At 37.2% G+C, this 23778-nt stretch overlaps 2 protein-coding genes across 4 annotated transcripts in view; both read left to right on the top strand.

Moving 5' to 3' along the window:
• Window positions 1–989: 989 nt before the first annotated feature.
• On the top strand, window positions 990–1623 carry LOC130850122 (tetraspanin-3-like). The gene is made up of 2 exons (XM_057729463.1): window positions 990–1047; window positions 1079–1623. The coding sequence occupies exons 1-2, from the start codon at window positions 990–992 to the stop codon at window positions 1621–1623; spliced, it is 603 nt and encodes a 200-aa protein (XP_057585446.1).
• Window positions 1624–21177: 19554 nt separating this feature from the next.
• PLA2G4A (phospholipase A2 group IVA) overlaps window positions 21178–23778 on the top strand; it is a 143889-nt gene continuing 141288 nt past the window's right edge. Inside the window, exons 1-2 of one of the 3 annotated variants that reach the window (XM_057728950.1) lie at window positions 21196–21272; window positions 23497–23544. The gene's annotated coding sequence lies outside the window, so the exon portion shown is untranslated. Of the gene's footprint in view, window positions 21273–23496; window positions 23545–23778 lie in introns of all 3 variants that reach the window. The other 2 variants (XM_057728949.1, XM_057728951.1) reach the window with 2 other exon arrangements.

Below are 23778 nucleotides of genomic sequence, written 5' to 3'. Positions count from 1 at the left end.
AGTTGGGTGGTCATCAACCAATGCCTGGATTTCTATAGCAGCTTCCTAGCTGATCACTCTGCTTCTGGGTACATTAACAATCTAAAACAGTGATTTGATCTTTCCACTTCCGGGCATCAAACCTTCTGGAGGCTCACCATTTCTCACAAAATAAAGTTTGTCTGCCCAACATGCAAGGACATTGAAAACAATTATTTGTCCCCAGACTATATATTCAAAACATCTTTCTCAACAGCCCATCATGAGCCCTTTACTTCAGGTAAGGAAGCTTTCCCACCATCCTGCATAAGATGCCTATTATTGAAACTAGACCTCTACATGTGTTACCCTGGACATAGGAATGTCCTCTTCCTCTTCTAGTTACAGGTCCCATTCTCACTCCTTGTCCAAATTTCAAGCCCCAACTCTTCTATGAAACACTCTTCCCTTTCTAATAACATTTATAAATAAAAATATCAGTAAGTAAAATGATCAGCATGCCTCCATGCTACGAAATCTGGGTAATATGGATGCCTTGAGGCAGAGAATACTGTTTTATTTTTTAATTTTTGAAAGGTAGTGTGGTAAGCAACAGGATTTGGAGTTAGAAGACCAGGTTCAAACTCCAGTTATGGGTAAGGGAATTTTGACAAGTCATATTAGCTTTGTGTATTTGGTTTCCTCATGTGTAAAATAGGCATGGTAACATTATCCATCTCACAGGATCATTGTAGGATCGAATAAGAGAATGTTCCTTAAAAATGGTAACTCTCGGCTTGCTGGGGCAGGGGTGCGCACTGGCGCCGGGGGCAGCGGTGAACGCTTCGCACTTCCCAGTGGGGAGGCGCCGTCCCCATTGCCGCTTCGCTGGGTGAGCGCCTCCCGCTGGCCGAGCAGGGCCCCAGCCGACCCCACAGGCCAATGCGGCATCACCTCCTCCAAGACCGTGCTGGTGTTGCTCAACCTCATCTCCTGGGGAACAGCTGGCATTTTATGCTACGTGGGAGCCCATGTCTTCATCACTTACGACGACTATGACTCCTTCTTTGAAGATGTGTACACCCTCATCCCTGCTGTGGTGAGATCATAGCTGTAGGGGCTCTGCTCTTCACTATTGGGCTAATTGGCTGCTGTGCCACAATCCGGGAAAGCCGATGTGGACTTGCCACGTTTGTCATCATCCTACTCTTGGCTTTTGTCACAGAAGTTGTTGTAGTGGTGTGGGGATATGTTTACAGAGCGAAGGTGGTAAATGAGGTTGATCGCAGCATTCAGAAAGTATATGAGACCTACAATGGAACCAACCCTGATGCTGCTAGCTGGGCTATTGATTTTATTCAGAGGCAGCTGCGCTGTTGTGGAATTCACAACTATTCAGACTGGGAAAATACAGACTGGTTCAAAGAAACCAAAAACCAGAATGTCCCTCTTAGCTGTTGCAGAGAGGCTGCCAGCAGCTGTCATGGCAGTCTGGCCCACCCCTCTGACCTCTGTGCCGAGGGGTGTGAGGCTCTAGCTGTGAGGAAGCTACGAGAAATCATGATGCATGTTATCTGGGCAGTGCTGGCATTTGCAGCTGTTCAGCTGCTGGGCATGCTGTGTGCCTGCATCGCATTGTGCAGAAGGAGTAGAGATTCTGCTTAGGAGCTCCTCATCACTGGCGGAACCTATGCGTAGCAAAAAACTCAAGCCTGAGCTTTTTAGTCTTATGATTTGGAAGGTGAATTGAGCGGGTCCACTACTATTGGCCTCCTGAGTTCATTTAGTTAAAGCACACGTACACAGGTGTTGGACAGAGCAGCTTGGCTCTTCATGTGTCCATATTCTTACCTTCCCACCTATGACTTTCTTTTCCTCTGTTCTAGCTGACTCTCCATGTCCGTAAGGATTTAAGTACGGCAGTAAATGTTCTCATCTCAGAACCACTTGCGAGTTGCCTAGTTTGGTAGAATTAAAGGCGGACGTGGGCTTGCTTCTTCAAGCAGTAATGGCACTGCTGCTGAAGTATCACTGGGTCCTTTCAGTCTTCACAATGGAGAACTCTCAGCCAAAGGTTTTTTTGGGGGAGGGGGAGGCAGTCAGCTGTCTGGTTAAAGTTAATACCAGGTGGTGCCCCTCATCAGTGTCCTTTTAAAAAATATATACTGTAGTCCAGTAGGGTAGCAACTGTACAAAATGGCTAAAATAGATTTTAGAATCATACAGTGTGTATCTTGGTTCATCTTCAAAATCAGACTTTGAAACTAGCGGTTTTTAATCAAAGCTGGCGTTATAGGAGGAGTATTATGTATGCACTACTGTTTTAAAACAATTAGTGTGAGTGTGTGCGTGTGTTTTTGTATGATGGAGCCCATTCATCGTAAGTCTAAACTTGTTAGAAATAATGTACCCATGTAGACTAGCAAAATATTATGTAGATGTGATCTCAGTTGTAAATAGAAAAATCTAATTCAATAAACTCTCTATCACTCTCTTTAAAAAAATGGTAAACCTCCTTAAGAATGTTATAGTTATTATTATTATTATTGTTTTTGTTCCATGCATGTATATATTTTTACACCTTCAATTAGACTATAAGCTTTTGGAAGGGAAGTATTGAGTCATTCTTTACTTCTGAATCCCCCCGTGGTTATTAGTATGTAATAAAGATTTGAATAAGGCTTATTGAATGTATAAATAAATTTTTACAAAAAGAGAATTAAGAGGGCTGTGGTAATCCACAAATACATTTTTGTTTTGTTAAGAGAAAAAATACAGGGTGGGAGGCTAGCAATGTAAAGATTACACAGCTTTTGTGTAGGGATTGTCTCATAGTGACGAAAATAGTCTTACTACTGAAATCTTTTGAGCCACAAGAATTTTAAAAAGATTCCAAGATAAATAATTTATAGCTTCTCAAGGGAGAATGAAGTCAAAATTCTACAGGGAAAGAATGAACCAAAAAAGAGGAGGCTTGAGTATGAATCAACATGAAAAATAAACTATGATAGAAAATAAGTTCAGCTAAGTTCTGGGACAGTAGCTTACCTCTTACATAAAATAACGTAAAGAGGTTATATTTAGTTAAGTTCTTAATAGTCAATCAACTGAATGACTGGTAGCTTACATAAAAGATTATGGTACTCTAAGGAAACCAGTGTTAGATGTAAATTTTCAGTGCTCTCAGAATTATAAGAAATGATGTTACCTTTCTAATAAGAAAATGTCTTGAGTTACCATATACTATAACTAAAATTAAATTCTGATCCAATGAGAATGTTCAAGGTTAAGATTAGGCTGGTAAGAAAAGGAATATAGCACCATATATGTGTATGTATGTGGGAAGAGAGAAATAGAGCAAATGGACCTCATAAACAGAGGGTTCAAATGAGTATGATGAGACCAGAGGATACACCCATGAGGATAATGTCCTGCCTGTCTCCTTTTCACTGCCTTCCTCCAACCTTTATAGCTGGACCTGCTTGACACCTATGGGCATTGCTCAGCTCTGCTTCAGACTCTAGAACCAAATCAAGGAAGACATAATAAGCCCTAAGTTAATAGTTTGTTGGCTCAGCCTCAAGGGAAAGATGCTACTAATCTCTCTCTGACTTTGAGCCTTACCTAGTTCTCATCTTGTGTCTCTTACTACGATTGGAGTCCCTCCTTTGTTTCCTCTGTAACTATGCCCTGAATGATTGGGGGTCCTATGCAGTAACGTGTTACTTTTTACCCCTTGTCTTTGTCACAAACATACCACTAATTCTTCCAAGTCTGGTGTCCTTTTTGCCTTCTACACAATATCAGAAAATCAATTACAAAGCTATAAACAAGATACATTGAAAAAAGCACCTAAAATATAAATCTGACTTTCTTCCCATTGGGGAAAGAATGGACTTTCAGTAATAACAAGTAGAAGAAAGTTGAGAAGAACAGGGGACTCGATATTTTGGTGCTGAAGCATGGGACCCACAAACACAGTTATCTAGAATTGACCCACTGAGCAAGTCTAGTCCAACTCTGTAACAATTCCATGGAAGCCAAAGTAGTACAACCAACACTTCAGGGTCACAGTCTAAGCTGTTGGTGGAGTGAGAGTTCTAAGCTGTGCTCCATAACAACCTTTAGAAACATGATTAACTTATTTTGGTCTTCAGTGAAGTTTTCCTGAACACCTGCTATATGCCAAGCTAGCAATCAGGACTTCATAGGTGGATGGGACTGGGTTCTGTCCTCAAAGAGCTCACTGTCCTGGTGAGTGAGGAGAGAAGAAAGAGTTGTGGTGATACATTAAAAAAAAAATGATTGAGGTGTAGAGGTGAAGAGATTTGGGACTTGGTGAAATTTGGCCACTCTAAATAGTCACAACAACAAACAAAATTGTATAATATCAGTAATGATTGGGATCCAATTTTATTTGAAAGTCTTTACTTTTTGTCTCCTGAGGAGAAACCATGAAACTGTGATGGAAATGAATGTAAGGATAAAAAAAGAGAGATAGTAATAAATAGTATAAAACACTTGCAGTGTGGCAAGGGAAAAACAAATGCATATGTTTAGAGAGAAAAAAATTAAAATCAATACTAAAAATTTCAATATGGATAAACAAATAAAGGACATGATTACAGGGGACTCTCATTTGAAGATGATTAGAAAAGACTTTGAGAGTAGTTTTTAACCAGAACCTGAAGGTGATGATGGAAATAAATTCTTATCTGATTGCTAAGTCTAGGTAATGACCTGTGTTAAGGCACAAGGACAAACACTACTAAGTTGGGTTGAAGGATACAAGTAAACATTGTTGGCTAAAGCAAAGGGGTCAATGTTTTTTGTTTCTTTTTTTTTTTAATTGGCTGCATTGGGTCTTCATTGCTGTGCACGGGCTTTCTGTAGTTGCCAAGAGCAGAGGCTACTCTTCGTTGTGGTGTGAGGGCTTCTCATTACTATGGCTTCTCTTGTTGCGGAGCACAGGCTCTAGGAGCGTGGGCTTCAGTAGTTGTGGCACGTGGGCTTAGTAGTTGTGGCTCATGGGCTTCGTTGCTCCACAGCATGTGGGGTCTTCCCAGACCAGGACTTGAACCCGTGTCCCCTGCATTAGCAGGCAAATTCGTAACCACTGTGCCACCAGGGAAGCCCAAGGGGTCAAATCGATGATTAATAAAGCATGACTTAAGGTTTGGGTATGGGAAAGATAATGGATGACCTTCAATTTTAGACTCATGTGGATCTAGGGACTTGTGTGGCAACCAGTGGGATGGATCATAAGAGTTTAGAACTAGGAGTCGGCTGAAAGCAGAGGAATCTATTGGCTGTGAGAGTATGGGGAGCAGGAATTTATGGTCAGTTGACAGAGGTATTCATTCTTTCATTCATTCATTCACTCATTCATTAGTCTAACATCTACTGATAATTTATTAAGTTCCAAGAAACGATCTAAGCACTGTGGATACAATAGGGAGTGAAACAGACATGGCCTCAAACCTCATGAAACTTATATACCCTAGTGGAAAGAGTCAGAGACAGTTAACAAACACAAGAGAAAAAATACCAGATAACAACTGCAGTGCCAAAATTACAGTGAATAATATGGAAGAGAGACTGAGTTGTTTCAAATCTGGGGGTGGGGAAGGGAGATGAGTAGGAGAGGGCCCTTTGAAGATGTCAGGAGGGAGCCACACACATACCCTGAGAGATGTGTGGCTGGAATGAGCACAGTCTGGTGGAACAATTCCCAGCAGACAGACTAATTCCAAAACCCTGGGAGGCCAATGTGGTCAAGAAGGAGTAGACAAGAAACAAGTGGCTAAGCAAGCAAACTGGATAAGGACCCTGTGGGGAAGGACCTCAGGAACTTAAACCACAATTCTGAGGTATATAGAAGCAGAGAACTAGCTCAGAGAGAACACGTCCAGAGCTGGGTGTGGCTGTAGGTGTCGGATTCAGTCACGGATAAACTGCGCAAAGTTCAAATGCAGTACAGTCATTGTAAGTAAGGAACCAGAATTTAACTTGAATCTGAGGCAGTGTTTTCTGGTGGAGGTATTTTTTATAATAATAATAACCGTTATACTAATCTACCCATATACCTCTGACAACCTTTCGTTCTCTCTTTGCCTTTATAAGTTTAACTCATTTTCGCCTATTGGTTGAAATCAGGCATCCCATCCTCTTGACACAACTCCCAAATTTTGGTTGAGTTTAGGATTCCTTCCTGAAGGATCCACTAATACACAATGTATTACTATTGCCACACAGTCATATTGCTTTATATTTATATTTTTGCATTTTGCTACTATGTGAGGTTTTTTCAGAGTGAGGGATTACATCTTATTCTTTATATTTCAAGTAACTGACAATGTCTGGCAGAAGGAAGTGCTCAATATATGTTTTTAGTTGAATAAATGAATGAAAAAAATGAGTAGATGATGGCTTACTTAAATCCTCTGTGAAATTAGGCAGGGCAAATATATAAAATAATAGTAGTTACAGGTGTGAGTATGTTTAATACATGCCAGGTATTGACTTGCGTCATGTCTGTTAATTCTCACAGCAAGTCAGTGTGGTGGAGAGTGAAATCATCTACACTTCAGAGACAAATAAACTGCAGCTCAGAATCAATAAAGAGCAGCAGCAAGTTCAGACCCCTGGTGATGGGCAAGGCTGGGAAACAATGCTATATTTTTTCCACCACTGTGCTTATCTTATCCAGTTAGCCCAAGATCACAGCATTGATGGTGTTGAACTCACAGACGTGTTCAAGAAGGAAAGTTTTCTGTCTGGGAGCAGACAGTTCCTAATTGCTATGAATGTTTTTGGTTTACTAGGCAGTGGAGAACTATTTGAGCTTTTGAATCATATGATAACATGTAATATGCTATGATGGACATGATCTTTGAGATAATTATTGTCACAGCTCTGGCTACTTTGTACAGGCTGAATTACATAGAGATCAGTTGGTGTTTATCACAGTTCTTCCAGATGGGGAATTATGGAGAAATAGAATTGTAACCCTAGAACTAGAAAAGAAAAAATAATATAGGAGATATTGAGTGGGGAAAAAAAAATGACAGAATTTAAAATCTCATTAAATGTGGGATTAAAAGGAAAGCATTAATTCAAATATAACTCTAGGATTATGAGCCTATGGATCGTAAGAGCACTAGGGAATCTGAGGAAATTTGCTAAATGCTGCTTAAAATTTATTACATTGTTTTGGATATCCTAATGGTCCACTTAAAAATCATGAAATGGGTGAATGAAAATTAGTGCACAATTCATGTCTCAGTTCCTCATCTTTAAATTGGTAAGAATTTTTTTAGGTGATTTTGAGGGTCATTGTCCTCTCTAAATGTGTTAGTTTCTTGTGAATTGAAGCAGTTTCCTTCTTTATATGCCCCTCCCTTTCCTTCCCTCTTCTTATTTCAAAATGATGGACCTGAAAGTAATCATGATCTGGATGAACAAATATGTTTAAAAACAAGTATATAATCAGAAATCTTTCCCAGGTTGTGTACCAAGTGCATTTTTCTTTTTTTTTAAGTTTACAAGGCCTGAAAATGTTTGTGACTTCTTGTCTTTGGTAAGTATTGCTCCACATAACCACCTGCCTTTCTTTCTTTTTTTTTAAATTTAAATGAAAACTTAACCCATAGTTATGAGGTGGTTTTCTATTATGGTTTCCTCCACAGTAATCATTTGATAAAACTCTTCTTCTGTTTACTTTACTTTCAATCATAAAGTGGTTTGCGAAGTTTCATGCTGGAGATTTCTCTGTGGATGACGCTCCAGTCGGGTAGACCCGTTGAAGTTGATAGCAATCAAATCGAGATATTAATTGAGAACAATCAACATTATACCACACGGAAGATAGTGGAAATACTCAAAATATCCAAATCAAGCGTTGAAAATCATTTGCACCAGCTTGGTTGTGTTAATCACTTTGATGTTTGGGTTTCATAGAAGTGAAAAAAACTTTCTTGTCCGTATTTCTGTATGTGATTCTCTACCTAAACGTAATGAAAACATTCTGTTTTTAAAACAAACTGTGATGAGCAATGAAAAGTGGTTACTGTACAATAATGTGGAATGGATGCGATCGTGGGGCAAGTGAAATGAACCAGCACCAACCACACCAAAGGCTGGTCTTCATCCAAAGAAGGTAATGTGTATATGGTAGGATTGGAAGGGATTCCTCTATTATGAGCACCTCTGGAAAACCAAACAATAAATTCCAGCAAGTAATGCTCCCAATCAGACCAACTGAAAGCAGAACTCAATGAAAAGCAACCAGAATTAGTCAACAGAAAACACATAATTTTCCATCAGGATAACGCAAGACTGCATGTTTCTTTGATGACCAGCCAAAAACTGTTACAGCTTGGCTGGATAGTTCTGATTCATCCACCATATTCACCAGACATTGGATCTTCGGATTTCCATTTATTTAGGTCTTTACAAAATTCTTTTAATAGAAAAATTTCGTTTCCCTGGAATACTGTAAAAGGCACCTGGAACAGTTCTTTGCTCAAAAAGATAAAAAGCTTTGGGAAGATGGAATGATGAAGTTGCCTGAAAAATGGCAGAAGGTAGTGGAACCAAAGGGTGAATATATTTTTCAATAAAGTTTTTGATGAAAATGAAAAATGTGTCTTTTATTTTTACTTAAAAACAGAAGGCACTTTTTGGCCCACCCAATAGTTTGTGTTGATTATAGTCCTCAGTTCATTGTGCCTTATCTTGAAAAAAAAAAAAAAAGTCAACCAGAATTTGGAAAGCATAATTCAGAATTTGGTAGCACAAAGAAGAAATGTTATAGGAAATCATGTTATTATCATATATTAAATGCAGAGCAGAGGAGCCTTGGAAATTGGGATACTGATTTATCACATCATCTCTTGAATTAATTAAGATTAGCTATTGGAACTAATAGTCAGAATAAAAAACAAGACAAAAGGGCTTAGAAAGCTAAGGAGAGGGAATTCATTCATTTGAAAAGATTTATTAAATACAAATTGTTAAACTACACAGGCATCATGTTTTACATTGGTTATATAGCAGAGCACAAAATAGATAGTCCTTGCCTTCCCCTGAGAGTGTAGTCTAGAACATGAAATTACAGGGAATATAGGCACTGTAGAGATGACTTGAAGTGTTAAGATGGAGAATTGCAGGGGAAATAAAAGGAAAGGGAGAGAAGCCTAGTTTGTTTGGGAAGAGGAAGGGCAGTGGTGTTGGCCTGGTAAAATCTTTTTGGAAAAAGGAATCTTTAAGTTGAAAATTGAAATTAAGTAGATGTCAGCAAGGCAGAGATGTTGAGAAAGGAATGGGATTTGTGGGAAGGCAATTAGACAGTCAAGAGTACGAGACATTCTTGAAATTGAAAGAAGTCCTGTTAGCTCTGGAATGAAGAGAAACAGATGATACTTACTGAGTCAAGATATTTTGAGACCATGTCAGAGAGAATGGGTAGATCTCAAAATAAGTGGGCAGCCATCGACGGGAACTGAGAAAATGTTTGTGAACTGCAGTGATCATGGTCGTGTCGGCTGCCAATGGAGAAAGCTTGGGAGGGGAAATGAGTGAAAGTGGGGAAGATATATGCGTATACCTATATGTGCTTCTCGGAAGATATGCCTACCAGGCAATAAGGTAGATTGTATTAACTGAAGAAAGAGCAAGGGGAAGTTTGGGATAATGACTTATTACATTTATGCAGCCTGGTGAGGTCATCTTTCTTGATCACAACACTCGTTATGGGATTGCAAACATTTGTACTACTGGAAGTGTTTTAAGTAAGCAAGTTTCCCTAGCCTTTCTGGAAAGGGTTCAAAATTATGGTTCCCAGACCTTTGGATATTAGGGATCAAAAATTACTTCCCTCTCTCCTCCAAAACAAAACAAAACAAAACACAAAACAAAACAATAACCCAAATAAAAATTTTGATTGCCATTTTAACACCAAAATTTAAAGAGGATATAATCTTGCAGTAAATGGTAAGCCTTCTCATTCCTCTGAAAAGATGGTTAATAACATTTCTGTGCATATGATTTTCCTCATTTTTCTAGTTCTATAGATCACAAAGCTATAACATTTTGTCTTATTCACAGTAGCACAAAGACTGAATTTTGTAAACCTCAGCTCTGTCTACCACAGAGACAGGATAAAAACTGGTATGGCCTTTACCGGTGAATCAAACATACCCAAAGTCACTTAAGAGTTTGAAATATGCCTTAATTCTATGGCTGTGTCTTTTAGGATAGACTAGAAGGGGCTTAACCTCTCTCACCGAGAAAGCAGCATTAGTTGCTTATTCACTAGAGGAGAGCAGATGTTTCTCAGAGTTTCCCTTTGTTTGATAACTACTAGATTTGTAAATATAGCCCTGGAAGACACAACACAATTCTGATGAGTCATCATGCTTTCATGTAAGGGTGCTGGAAAGCAACCTCAGAATAGGAATAGAAACTTAAAACCTCTTATTTTAAGACTTCCCTGAATTGTGGTATTTTTCTCAGGAACATACACATAAAATAAAATAGTTGCATATATATTAATTTATATTGAAAATATTTAGAAAATAAAGATTCAGTGAGTCAGCATCTCTGAAAATGTTTGTTTTATAGACATTGTACTTTTACTTTCATTTTATTCTTAATTAAAGTAGTTCATCTGGTGGAAGAGAGCTTTGGGAACAGGAAAATGTAATTTTTGTCTCCATGTAAAGCAGGCTTAAGAAGGTTTGCGAGTTTAGTCTTAACCTGGAGAGGAATGACACTAGCATACCTCCCACTAGCACATCAAAGAGTATTTCCAAAAACCTGAACTTCTTGCTTCCTTCATCATTCCTTAGATGTTTTAGAGCAGAATAAATGATATTATTATTAGGTAAAATTCTGCCTATGTACAATGTGATATTGGTCAAACTTGTTTTGTTATATACATTAAAAGAAAAAGAACCCTAGGGCTACTCTTCGCTGTAGTGCACGGGCTTCTCAGTGCATTGGCTTCTCTTGTTGTGGAGCATGGGCTCTAGGCACTCGGGCTTCAGTAGTTGCAGCACACGGGCTCAGTAGTTGTGGTCCATGGGCTTAGTTGCTCCATGGCATGTGATATCTTCCTGGACCAGGGATCGAACCCATGTCCCTGCATTGGCAGGCAGATTCTTTTTTTTTTTTTAAGAACTTTTATTGAGATACAGTTAACATACAATAAACTGCATATATTTAGAGTGTACTATTTGGTATCCCAATCTCCCAGTTCATTCCCCCCCCAACCCTCCCCACTTTCCCCACTTGGTGTCCATATGTTTGTTCTCTACATCTATGCCTCTATTTCTGCCTTGCAAACCGGTTGATTTGTACCATTTTTCTATAGTCCACATATATGTGTTAATATACGATATTTGTTTTTCTCTTTCTGACTCACTTCACTCTGTATGACAGTCTCTAGGTCCAACCATGTCTCTACAAATGTCCCAGTTTCATTGCTTTTTACAGCTGAGTAATATTTCATTGTATATATGTACTACATCTTTTTTATCCATTTATCTGTTGAGGGACATTTAGGTTGCTTCCATGTCCTGGCTATTGTAAATAGTGGCAGGCGGATTCTTAACCACTGCACCACCAGGGAAGTCCCTGCCATTGGTTTTGAAATGAGGAAGACTTGAGTCTGGGTCTCTTCTTTAACACTTAGTAACTTACCTTGGGCAATTTAGTGAACATGTGCCTTAGTTTCTCATTTATATGATAATATAATTAATTATTAATTAATGTGGATAATACCCTGTCATAGTGCAGTTGAAAATAAATGAAATGGCATCAATATGTTTTCTGGACCCTCAATAGATGATTATTATTCTCTTCTCATGTTCGTTCGTCTGGTTCTAGTATCCAACCCTCCCTTCCCACCTAGGTCCCTTTGGATGTCCTGGATGTTGGACATCTATCTGCCTGATCTAGAGTATTCTCCACAAGGAAACACACAAATGTTAACTTTCCCACTGCTTCTCAAATCAAAGCTTACCTCTTCAGTTAATTGTGGATTTGAATTGTTTTAGTTACAAAAATATTTATCAAAGTTTTGTTTATAATAGTGAAAAAGTTGGAAACAGTGTAATATCTTAAAAATAAGTTATCCTGTAATAAATTCTAGTGTACTCATATATTATAATATTATACAACTATTTAAAATATTTTATTGACATGGAAAAATATTTCCAAGATGCTGTGAATAGGGAAAAATAGAAATAAAGCAATGTATACAGTGTAATGATATGAAGAATCATATGTACATGCATAGAAAAAAAACCAGAATGATATACAACAAATGTTAACCATTGTTATCTCTGGGTGGTGGGATGTGTAATTTTGTATTCTTTCTTCTATATAACTAGGCCGGTGGCTATGACTTCTATAAGACAGGATGTAAGAAATGTCACATTTCTTTTATTTTCCTAGTCAAAGTTAGACTGCTCCTAGTCCTCATCTGCCTAAGACATTTAATTTCAAGCACTATTGAAAATTCTTTCCTCTTGAAATTATCCAAGTTTGTGCAAGTGTCCTGTGGATGTTGTAAATTTCCAAACATTTAAACAGAATCTTCATGTTTTGGTGTATTCCCATTATACGTGATAAGCCCATGTCCAAGTTATATCATGCCTTTAAGTCTAGGAAATGTTCTCTTTCCTCTATGCCCAGTTTGAGTCTTACAAACTCCTGCAGATATAGTCCAATGTTACCCCGGGGATTGTGCATTTTGTAATCCCAAAGCTTTTCATTCCTCCTCAAATTGTTTTTCTTATTCTCACATGGCAAAACTGTTTCCCACTAAGAATAAGCTGGCTTTCTTGTTAATTCATGACATAAATGGTATTAATTCATAAGTGGCAATTTGAACATGAAATCTCAGTATATACTAGTAAATGCATACTTATCGTGTGTCACTATGTATTACTTATATACTGCTGTGTAATAATATGTATTACTTACTGTGTTTAAGGCACTAGAGTCCTTAATTTTAAATGGAGTCAGTCTCTGAACCATCAATCTTATACAAATTATCTTCTACCATGTGGCCAGGTAGCTACTCCCTAGAAATCTTGCTACTTGCTCTTGATCTGAGGAATGGGGTTACCAACACTCTGTAACTACATAAATCACCTGGATCCTTTCTATCTTGTCTTCATGTTTGCTCTCTTTCATAATTCCCTACAAGAATTTGCATTTTGCAAACATAATTGTGAAAAGGCATGGAGGAAAGTGGGGAGTCCAGGGGAGTAATCTCCATGCTTTATAGTGGCTGCTCTAGTGGTTATACTTTTAAAAGATTCTTTGTTAAGGGAACACAAAATCACGATTTGGAATAGAGAAGCAAAAAAATACCCACAGCCCTGAGAACTAAGCAGAAAAGGACGGCACATGCATTTTCAAAATGTTCAACAGTGAACTTGTTACCTTTCTAATCTGAATTAAAAAAACAAAAAACAGCCATCTGGGAACAAAACAAAGCATGTGTATATAAAAACTCAAAATTTTCCCATTTCTTATTTACTTGGGAGCTTTTTCTTTGCCTTCTAAGGCTCAATTTACCTGTGACTAGGCAGTGGGAAATAGCTATAGAAAGAGATGTGTAATTTGAAGTCAAATATTTGGTTTAAACTTTGACTTTGATGTTCAATTTTGGGTAAATCACCTACTCTGCAAGGCTAGGGCAATGCTGCCAGGACCCCCAGTTAATCCCAGAGGTTACACGCAACTCCATCGAATGACTCCAGTACACTGGGAAGAGTTTCTTCTCTAAGCAATCATGTCTGCCTCTCCAAGGACTTAAAAGCAGAGGATACATTTTTATAATCCCAAATTTCCTTTTTCCCCAAATGGTTTTTCACAACTTTCAGTTAGCAAAACTGATCCCAACTAAGAATAAACTGACTTATTTGTTCAGACATAAATCTATGAGGTAAGCAGCAATCTGAAGATTAAATCTTAATAAAACATTATTAAATACATACCATGTATAAGACATTAAGTCTCTAACTCTAGATTGAGTCTCTGAATCATCAGTATGATACAGATGTTCGTCTCATACCATGTGGTTTAGTTTACTCTGGCAGTTGAGTTGTGTCAAATTGTCTCAACCTTCCAATTCATCCTTCCCATCTTGATAAGTCTCCTCCCTACAGGGAGGTCACCATTCCTTCTTGACACAGTAATCACTCTGGTTTTCCCCCTCCCCACATTACTGTCTCCATTCTTCAGTCTATGCTGCTAGCTTCCTAAATACCAGGTTAATAGTGTCATTCCCTTGCTAAAAGCCAGGAAACCAGTACCCATCTCTGACAATCAACTACCAAATTCAAAACAGAATAGTGCAACTAAGCTTCTTTCTTTCTTCCCAAATTTGCCACTACATTTTTTAATTTCATTTTTTAATGAAAGTATAGTTGATTTACAATGTTGTGTTAGTTTCAAATGTACAGCAGTGATTCAATTACACGTGTGTGTGTGTGTGTATATATATATATATATATATATATATATATTTAATTTTTCAGATTCTTTTCCCATACAGATTATTACAAAATCTTGAGTATAGTTCCTTGCGCTAGGCAGTAGGTCCTTGTTGGTTACCTATTTTATATATAGTAGTGTGTATATGTTAATCCCAAACTCCTAAATTATCCTACTCCTCTTTCCACTTTGGTGATAGCTGGGAAGCTTCTTCTTCATCACAGGAAAAATGTCTAAATTCCTCCATCTGTTTTTTAAGAGTTTTTAAAGTCTGACCCCCAGAGTACATTTCTGAAATGCTCTCCCCACAAACTCTTCTCCTTTCTTAGAACTGCCTTTGGACTTCCTCCCAACCATTAATTCCTGCCTTTGCCTTTGCTGCTTAAATTGATCACAGCTACCCACTGAAATCCAATCCTAGTTTCACAGCCCAGTTTGGATTTCAGATTTAATTTAGTGCTTCTTTGTCTCTTCCTCACTGTAGGATTTCCTGTTCAAGAGACTTGTAGTGGCTTTTAGTCATATACGTCTTTCATGTTTCATGTGTCAGTACAGGTTTATGTGCTTGTACTTGCTGATTCTTCTGTCTGGAACATTCCTCCCATACTGTTTCATTGTTGGTTGGCTTATTCTCATCTTTCAATCAAAACGTATCCTCAGAGTGGCCTTTCCTGGACATTTTTTTCTGTCATTGTCTTGTTCATCTTGTTCCTTGCCTCCCTGTGCACTAGGATGTGAGCTCCATGAAAATACAGACCTTGTCTATCCATTGCTCTCTCCCCAGTGCCTAACCATATGTTAGGCACAGGATAAGTAGGCAAGACCTCTGGGAAGGGCTATATGGAGCCCTTGGTGAAGTTGGGTTATGTTTTTAGAAGTTCTCAGGATCAATCTTGGCATAGAAGCAGCATAAAAGTTTCTTACCTTCAAGGAATGAAGTGACTTGGCCAATGGGCCTATCAGTAGTAACCTGTGCTTACTGAGTTTAATTTTTGCCTTTCCAAGGGTATTACAAAATTTGCAAAGGATCTCCTAGCACAGACATTTAAAAATCATTGTGAATGAGTGATCATGAATGAATCGTATTTATTGGGTAAATGGATGTTGTTTACTAAACACATATTAAATCCAAAGAGAATGCTGTGTAAGGATTGGTGGAACATTTCAAAATAATGACCATATATAACTTAAGCCATGCATTTATTACAAATAGCAGAATGGCTGTTGAGGAAAATAGACATATCTAGAGAGCCAAATGAAAGGGAGATTGTTTTTCTAGAACTATTATTTATAGTAAAATAATCATACCTTCTTCTTTCTTCCATTTTAGTGATAAATCAAAATATTATCTGATATTGGAGTGCTTTCTTTAAAAGTACCAAGTTATAGGCAGTAATGGACATACAACTGTTTAGGATATTAGTCTAATATTTTATTTTTATTTCAGTTCTTGGACCACTGCTATTTTCAGGAAAGTAAAAACACCTCAGTAGGGTATTAATTAGGAAATATTTAAATTTGTTGAGTAAGCAATATTTTCTCTAGTAGTCTTATCTACATGTAGAAAACAGTTGGATCATTTTGTTAATTTGGAATGAATTAGATTAGCAGAAATTTTTATTTTTTATGGCAGCTTTTGGATTTTTGTTGTTGTGGTTATAAATTATCAAATTTTACTCTATCTTAAAAAATAAATTTGGAACAAACTGGGATTTAAGGCTAGATTATAAATGTAATGAAATTAAATTCTGTTATGTGACTATTTTTGTTATTCAGATGAAGATTAAGAGTTGCCTACATATATATATACATATATATATATATGTATATATATATAATGAAGGAAAACATTTTTCCAAAGAGAGCATGTTGGTCTTGACAACGTATTTGAAAAGTCAAATAGCAAAAGTGCTTTTGAGATACTTAGTCACTGGTTTTATAAACATAAATATAGGAATGCTATTACCTTCATTCTCTAATGGAAACCCTCTACTGACATCATCAGAGCTCAGTTAATTGAGGAACTCTGGACATTTGCTTAGCAGTAATTCTTCCTAATCAGGATTGTCTTCTAAAAGACATGTGCTCAGCCTCTCACATGGTTGCCAGTGCATTTAAATTCCAAGGGCACAGGAATTTTTAAAACCCTATAAAGTATCTGTAAGTCAGTTTCTGAGCTATGTGATTGGGTTCGTGCCCATTCTGACAAAACTGCTGAAATTAGACATGCGCTTGCTTTACCAAATTTAGAGGGCTCTTGGAGAGCAGAGAACAGCTTGTACATTATTGCCACAAGTAGGTAAAATGAATTAGGACAATTTGGTTTTGTCAAAAGTTCCTAAACATGGTGTATCATGTAAACATAGTCAAATTTTCTGCTGTGTATTAAGTCATATTAATCACTGACAGTATGACTCCACTTGTACAATATAAATTTCTAAGTCAGGGATTTGGCTGACTTGGGATAGGCTGAAAAGCTGGTCAAAGGAAACTTGCCATAAGAGATGGCAATGTACACTGAAAAAATTGTTGGACAGATTTGGATTGAAATCCTCGCTTCACTACTGATTTTATGTGCTTAGGATTCTTTTTTTTAAATTTTAATTTAATTTATTCATTTATCAGCTGTATTGGGTCTTCATTGTTGTATGCAGGCTTTCTCTAGTTGCGGCAAGCGGGGGCTACTCTTCGTTGTGGTGAGTACGCTTCTCATTGTGTTGGTTTCTCTTGTTGCAGAGCACAGGCTGTAGATGTGCCACGGGCTTCAGTAGTTGTGGCACATGGGCTCAGTAATTGTGGCTCATGGGTTCTAGAGCGAAGGCTCAATAGCTGTGGCGCAGGGGCTTAGCTGCTCTGTGGCATGTGGGATCTTCCCGGACCAGGGATTTAACACGTGTCCCCTGCATTGGCAGGCGGATTCTTAACCGCTGCGCCACCAGGGAAGTCCCTAGGATTCTAAATAAAGACAATAATGCCTAATTTCATGAATAAAGTGGTTAATGATACTGCAAATGTAGCGATAATACAAAGTACGTGGCTCAATATAGGCTATATATAGGGAGCAACAATGATATTATGACTGCTTTATTTGGTATAGTCCTCTTAATATATTTAAAAAAAATTGAGGAGGAAAAAGTTTAATAAAGTGGTAATAGTCTGCCTAACATGTTCAATTAAAAACAGAATAATTAAGAGAACATTATTTTCTTTTTAATATTTATTTGGTTGCACTGGGTCTTAGTTGCAGCAGGTGGGCTCCTTAGTTGCAGCTTACTGGCTCCTTAGTTGCAGCATGAGGGCTCTTTAGTTGTGGCACGCATGTGGGATCTAGTTCCTTGATCAGGGATCAAACCCGGGCCACCTGCACTGGGAGCACAGAGTCTTATCCATTGCACCACCAGGGAAGTCCCAAGAGAAAATTATTGCTTCCATTTTTCAGGCTAAACTATTGATGCAAACATATGGGTATAGTAAATGTACATTGAAAGTACAGATAACAATTCCTAGTAGATGTTTAGCTATTAAAATAGAGTTCTTCTTGTTCTCTAGATCTGTGCTTTCATCAAAACTAATTTTCATTTATTTTTTAAAATTTTTATTTAATTTATTTATTTGGCTGCACTGTGCAGGTTACAGGATCTCAGCTGCCTGACGAGGAATTGAACCCAGGCCATATCAGTGAAAGCCCAGAATCCTAACCACTAGGCAACCAAGGAACTCCCACAACACCTAATTTTTAAATTAATTGTAAATGTATTTTAATTAGGGTCCATTTCACCCTTATCTCTGATTATCTTCTTATTTTCAGGAATTTTATTAGTGTCTGTTGGGGCATAAAAATATAAACTTTCTCTTCTTTAGTAATGCTGGAAATGGCAGTGAGAAGCAGTGTGCTATTTGGTTTAAGCAAGTTTAAGACATCTTTGAACCTAATATTATGGATGACAAAATCAACAAACATCCTTTGAGCTCCTAATATGTTATGGGCTTTGTGTGCAAAGAGGGTTTACTAAAATTAAGAAGATTTGTTTCCTACCATCATGTAGCATAAAATATTTCTCCTTGTATAGCCAAGTGTAATACAAATTTATCAGTGCTCTAAGTGTTTTTACTGAAATTGAAAGATTAATTATGCTGGAAAGGGGAGTGGATAGGAAAATCTTCCAGACAAGGTATAACTGAGCTAAGCCTTGCTGAATAAGTAGGATTATTTTAGTGGAATTCAAGGGAAAGGTGTGCAAGGAGATTAGTCTCTGTGGTAGCCTGAATGAAAGATGAGAGTTAGTTAGCTGGATGCCAAAAACATTCACAGGTGAGAATTACTTTCATTTTATTTGATTTGGGGTGTCTTAGTAACGATTTTATTAATACATAAAGAGAGGAATGATTCATATTAATTATATTCACAGACAGATAAATGGTAAGAATAACAGTTTATTGTTTTACTATCGCTATAGTTGCATTATGGACTAGAACATGCAAACGTAGCAGTGAACAAGAGGGACATATTACAAGTGCATTGGTTAATTGGTGACCATTGAGAACTCTCCCTGTTTCTGTTTGCAATCTGGATTAGATTTCCCTATTCAGCTCTCTCTGAGCATCCCATGCTAGGTAATAATTGTCATTGGATGTATGGATTTAACTATTAAATAGTATCTCATTCCTCAAGTCCAAGTTCATGGGAGACAAACTTTCATGTGGTTAGAATACAGGATAGGTGAAGTGGAAGTAGTAAAAAAGAGAATAGAAAGCAACTGCATATAAAGGAAGAAAAATCAATCATGTAAACTTCAGGGTTTTCTTTTCTGCTTTTTAAGCCACGGGTTTTGACAAGTAGGTACTTTCTTGTAGTTAATTTGGCCAGTTTTTAGGCTGTTCCTTTTACTTACTTATCCAGTGGTTAAATTAGCTTATTACCCTCAGTCCAAATTTTTGAAAATGTTGATAATTAGTGGTAAAAGGTCTAAAACTTATTGACTAGCAATAATACACAAAGAGGGATTGGACTTCAAGAGACTGCTACCTACAATACTGCTCAGGCTTCAGATGGGTCGCACCTGTGTTCCTTCTCCTAACAGATCTTCTTGATGAACAGGCCCAGAAAAGAGGGGTCTTCAGACCTAAGTCATCCTACAGACTGAGGCAGGCTACAAAGGCAGGGACTCTCTTACCTAAGGTAGAGATTCTTGAACTAGTAGGCTAATGTTGGAAATATTTTTCGAGGAACTAGGACAAACTGAGAATAGTCAGTCTGAATAGGTATCATTCATCTAGGGGTCTATGTGAACAATGAGATCATAGGTAGGGAGCCAAACTGAACTGAACGTGGGCAATGGGAGGTGGTCCGGACATCCATTCCAGAGAGGGAGAGACATACCTGCAGTAGATTTTATTCACTATAAGGATGGAGATATCAGCCCAATTTAGTAAGGCTGGAAAAAGGCAAACATCTCCCCATATGTTTTAACCCTAGCCATAACCTGAAATTCTCTTTAAAAGCATTTAATCAAAACTTTTTCTTCTCTTTAACAGGTTACACACTATTGGATATCCCCTTCAAATATCGAGCTACAATTTTTTATTTTCAAACTGACCTGAGCACTGTGAAGCCGCTTTTCAAAGGAATCTTTCTTCACCAGAGTCTTAGGATGAATGTGCCCTGCAAAACATATTCTTTCTTTACCTGGGGGAAAAAGTTAAAAAACAATAGTAGTGTGCTCTCTGCTTCTCTACTTAGCACACTTAACCTTTCAGAAATTCAGGATCTTCTTTGGAATGAAAAAGATCGTGACCTCCTGAGACACAACAGGTTTTTTTTTTGTTTTTTTTTTTTTTAGCAAGGAGAGATTGATAGTATAACAGGTTAAATTTATGGGAGAAAATCAAGACAAAAAGGAGTTGAATCTTGGGCTACAGAAAGCAAATAATCTAGAAGATTTAATGAGGGGGTCTGCAGAAATTAAATTCTTTGAAAAAGAGCTAGCAGAGTGTGCTCAATTTTAGATTAAAGACAAAATTAGAAGATCCTTTGTTTGAAAACCAAGATATACTGAATGAATACATCAGTCTTTAAAGACACTAAATGATTCTTGCAGAATTTGGATAAATTTAAACAATATACCTTCTTTGTTACAGTGATATCAGGTATTTGAATTTACTTTGCATAGTTCTAATTTAACCTGATTTGATTTTTCCCCCTACATCTCAACATACGTATTAAATTTACGAACACATGGTGATTAATTCAAATATTTTCAGTTTGAGGAGGAAATATTTAAATAGATTTAATTTTTAAAATGGTCTTATATTGTTCATCTCCAAAATGTACAGTCTATATTTTTCATTTGTTATAAACTTTGCCTTTTGAAATTGGTAAAAATGCTCTGGGTTATTCATCTTTTCAACTGAGCTCTTACTTGTTTGGAAAAAAAGGAAGAAGCAGTAACTACTTAAGGACAAGAAGTACTTTCAGACACACACGCATACATAGAGTTCACGTAATTTAGGACTGGTTAACTCACGTATTATTTGAGCATGTTTTCTGGCTTCAAACTCCTAGTTCTGATAAGTAAACATTTACATTTGCGATATTAGCTGCTCTGAGAACAGCGCTTTCCTCCCTTCCTCTTTAATTCCACCTTAACATATCTGCAAAGACGAAAGGAAACCAGCCCACATTTTAGCCCCTCCTACCAAGGATAAGACTTGAACTTCCCTGTGGTCCCGGGCTGAGAAAGGATCCTGACTGAAAGCTAGAGGCATAAAGGAGCCTGAAGAATCTCATTGTAACTCTGGGAACTGTAAGCAATACCCTTCCCCCGCTCGCTCCACTCCTCTCTCCCGCCCTCCCTAGCTTTTAGTTTGTATCTTGCTTGGAAGGAAGAAAGGAAGGAGGGAAGCCTAGGATTCACCGCTTTGAAAAGTCTGCATGTCTTCTGAGTTTTGAAATGAGACACAGATCAAGGACCTTAATATCCTTCTAACAAATGATAGTTTGCTTTCCGGGGTCTAAATGCGCTGTGGAAACCGATGATAAGGTGTTTCCTTCATTTACAGCCCCGAAAGAAAGCGAACCTTAGGAAGGCAGTAAGGTGGCTCTACTTAGCGCTCCACGTGATGCCACCCGGTGTTGCCTATCACCATACTTGAGCAGCCGGCTGTTTGACAGCCCTACGGATCTTTAGAGAAGAAACTTATCAACTCATTTAAGGTTTAATTAAAAAATAGTCATTCCGGTTGCTTATGCAAAGCATTCCTGGGTATTTAATGTGTGGCACTGTTAAGCAAAAAAAAAAAACAAAAACAAAGAACATTAAAAAATTAAGTTGTACAATGAATGGTATTCTGATTCGTCCTTCTAAGTTATTTGACATGCCAGGAGAGCAGAGCTCGAAACTAGATATTGGAAAAGATTTGCTCAAATAGAAGGTTAAGTTTTGAGTGTGAATACTATTTTAGTAATTTTGTATTGGAAGCATTTGTTTAAAAAAAAGGCATTTGGATTTGAAATAATAGTTGTTTAACTTGTTTCCTATAACTTGTATTCATTTTAGTCTTAAAAATAGTCATTTTTACCTCAAAAACTAGAACAAGAAATGCTCTTCATGTTGGTTGATGATGTAAGCACTTATTCATCTCAGGCAGATGGAGAGTACTAAAGGCGGACCATTTGGATGAGTGTCAGTTCTAAGTTATGATATTTACATACATAACCCTTTGGGTTCAAGGAGAATTTCTGTTTTGTTTTGTTTCTGTTTGTTGCATAAACTTGGAATTGTAGCCTAAGAGATGTTTGCAGAGAATAGTGGTGAAAGAAACCTTGTTAAGAGTTTTAAAATTATATTCTAGACCTTGCCAATCAAGTTTGATTTTAGGATTAAACAACAGGTATTTGCTTCTCTCATTGAGCAGAGGAAGAGTTAAATTAAGCAATCATTGTGAAATGCATAGAGAAGTGTTTAATCTGCATTTGCTCAAAGCAGCTTTACAAACTTCCTGTAGGGGAAACATATTTTATGGGACAAGAAACTAAGAAACCTATTTAATAATTTTCGTTTCCCCAGTTAAACATAAATGAAAAATATCTCAAAAGTGACTTGCAATGTTTGAATGCTTTTTTTTTTCTCACCATTTTACATTTATCAGTTTCTTGCTAACAGTACCTGATAAAAGTCATCCCACAGAAGTAATTTGGCCTGTGTTTTTACCCATCAGTATCATTCGTAATGTCTCTGCTTAGAAAGCAAAGTCATAAAACCAAATCATTTGTATATTAAAAAAAATATGTTCCGGAATAAAAAAGAGGAAGACAGAACTAGCTGTAGTTCCTTTTCCTTTCTTATGCCTTTTATTTACCATCAATTTTTTTCTTCCTCTTGCTTGCAGATTTTATAGCTTTATTCTCAGCTTCTTTTTTGTTTGTCTGTTTGTTTTTTAATCACAGACCCTTTTATAAACCTTATAAAAGCTGTAGATCTCTTCCCAGAATAATGACATTTTCGCTCCTCACGCATGCACAAAATTTGAAACACCTTTAGGAATTTCACAAATCCCCCGAAACGATTCATGTCGTGTGAAAACATAGTATTTCTTAGAACTTTGGAGTTTTCTGTCAATTTCAAATAATTAGCAAATTATTTTACTTATGAGTGAAAGAACTGCCTCACAGTGAATATTGCACTTATTCAGTTAGTGTTTTGGAACTGTAAGTAATTGGTGTAATGGAAAAACTACTGCCTGGAAACCAAATGACCTAGATTCTAGCCTCCACTCCAGTAGTAACTAGCTGTACAATATTAAGCTTGCCATTTTTCTGTAACATCTGATAGTTTTTATTGCTGAATGCAATAAGTAAAACATGATAGGGAAGTAAGATACAAGTTGTTTTTTGGATTGTGGGATGTCTATATTTGCTGCTTTTGTTCAAAATTCCTCATGATATTTCCCAGGATAATTATGTTTTATAACATTCTTGTTTATTACAAAGATAATTCATTCTTACTGTTTAAATCTTGTCAAATATAGAAATTGCAAAGAAGAAAAGGAAAACTCTACATATAGTTCCTGCAAGGGGTAACTACTTTTTTTAAAAAAATATTTATTTATTTATTTGGTTGTGCTGGGTCTTAGTTGTGGCTTGCGAGCTCCTTAGTTGCAGCATGGGAACTCTTAGTTGCTAGGGGTAACTACTTTTAAAATGTTATTCATTCAATCAAAAATATTTATTGAGTAACTAGCATATATCAGCACAGAGACAAGGAATTCATGTATATACATCTGTTTATATTTCTAGACATATTTCTATAC

The sequence above is a fragment of the Hippopotamus amphibius genome, chromosome 3, assembly GCF_030028045.1.
Source record: "Hippopotamus amphibius kiboko isolate mHipAmp2 chromosome 3, mHipAmp2.hap2, whole genome shotgun sequence".
NCBI lineage: Eukaryota > Metazoa > Chordata > Mammalia > Artiodactyla > Hippopotamidae > Hippopotamus > Hippopotamus amphibius.
The sequence above is the reverse complement of the archived record's forward strand: the minus strand, read 5'-3'. Positions and strand labels throughout refer to the sequence as shown.

Excerpts from the sequence above, each read along its gene's own strand:
- LOC130850122 (XM_057729463.1), top strand. The coding sequence starts at position 990 with ATGTCTTCATCACTTACGACGACTATGACTCCTTCTTTGAAGATGTGT. Across the intron at positions 1,048-1,078 it reads GAAGATGTGTACACCCTCAT|CTCTGCTCTTCACTATTGGG; the intron begins CCCTGCTGTGGT and ends TAGCTGTAGGGG.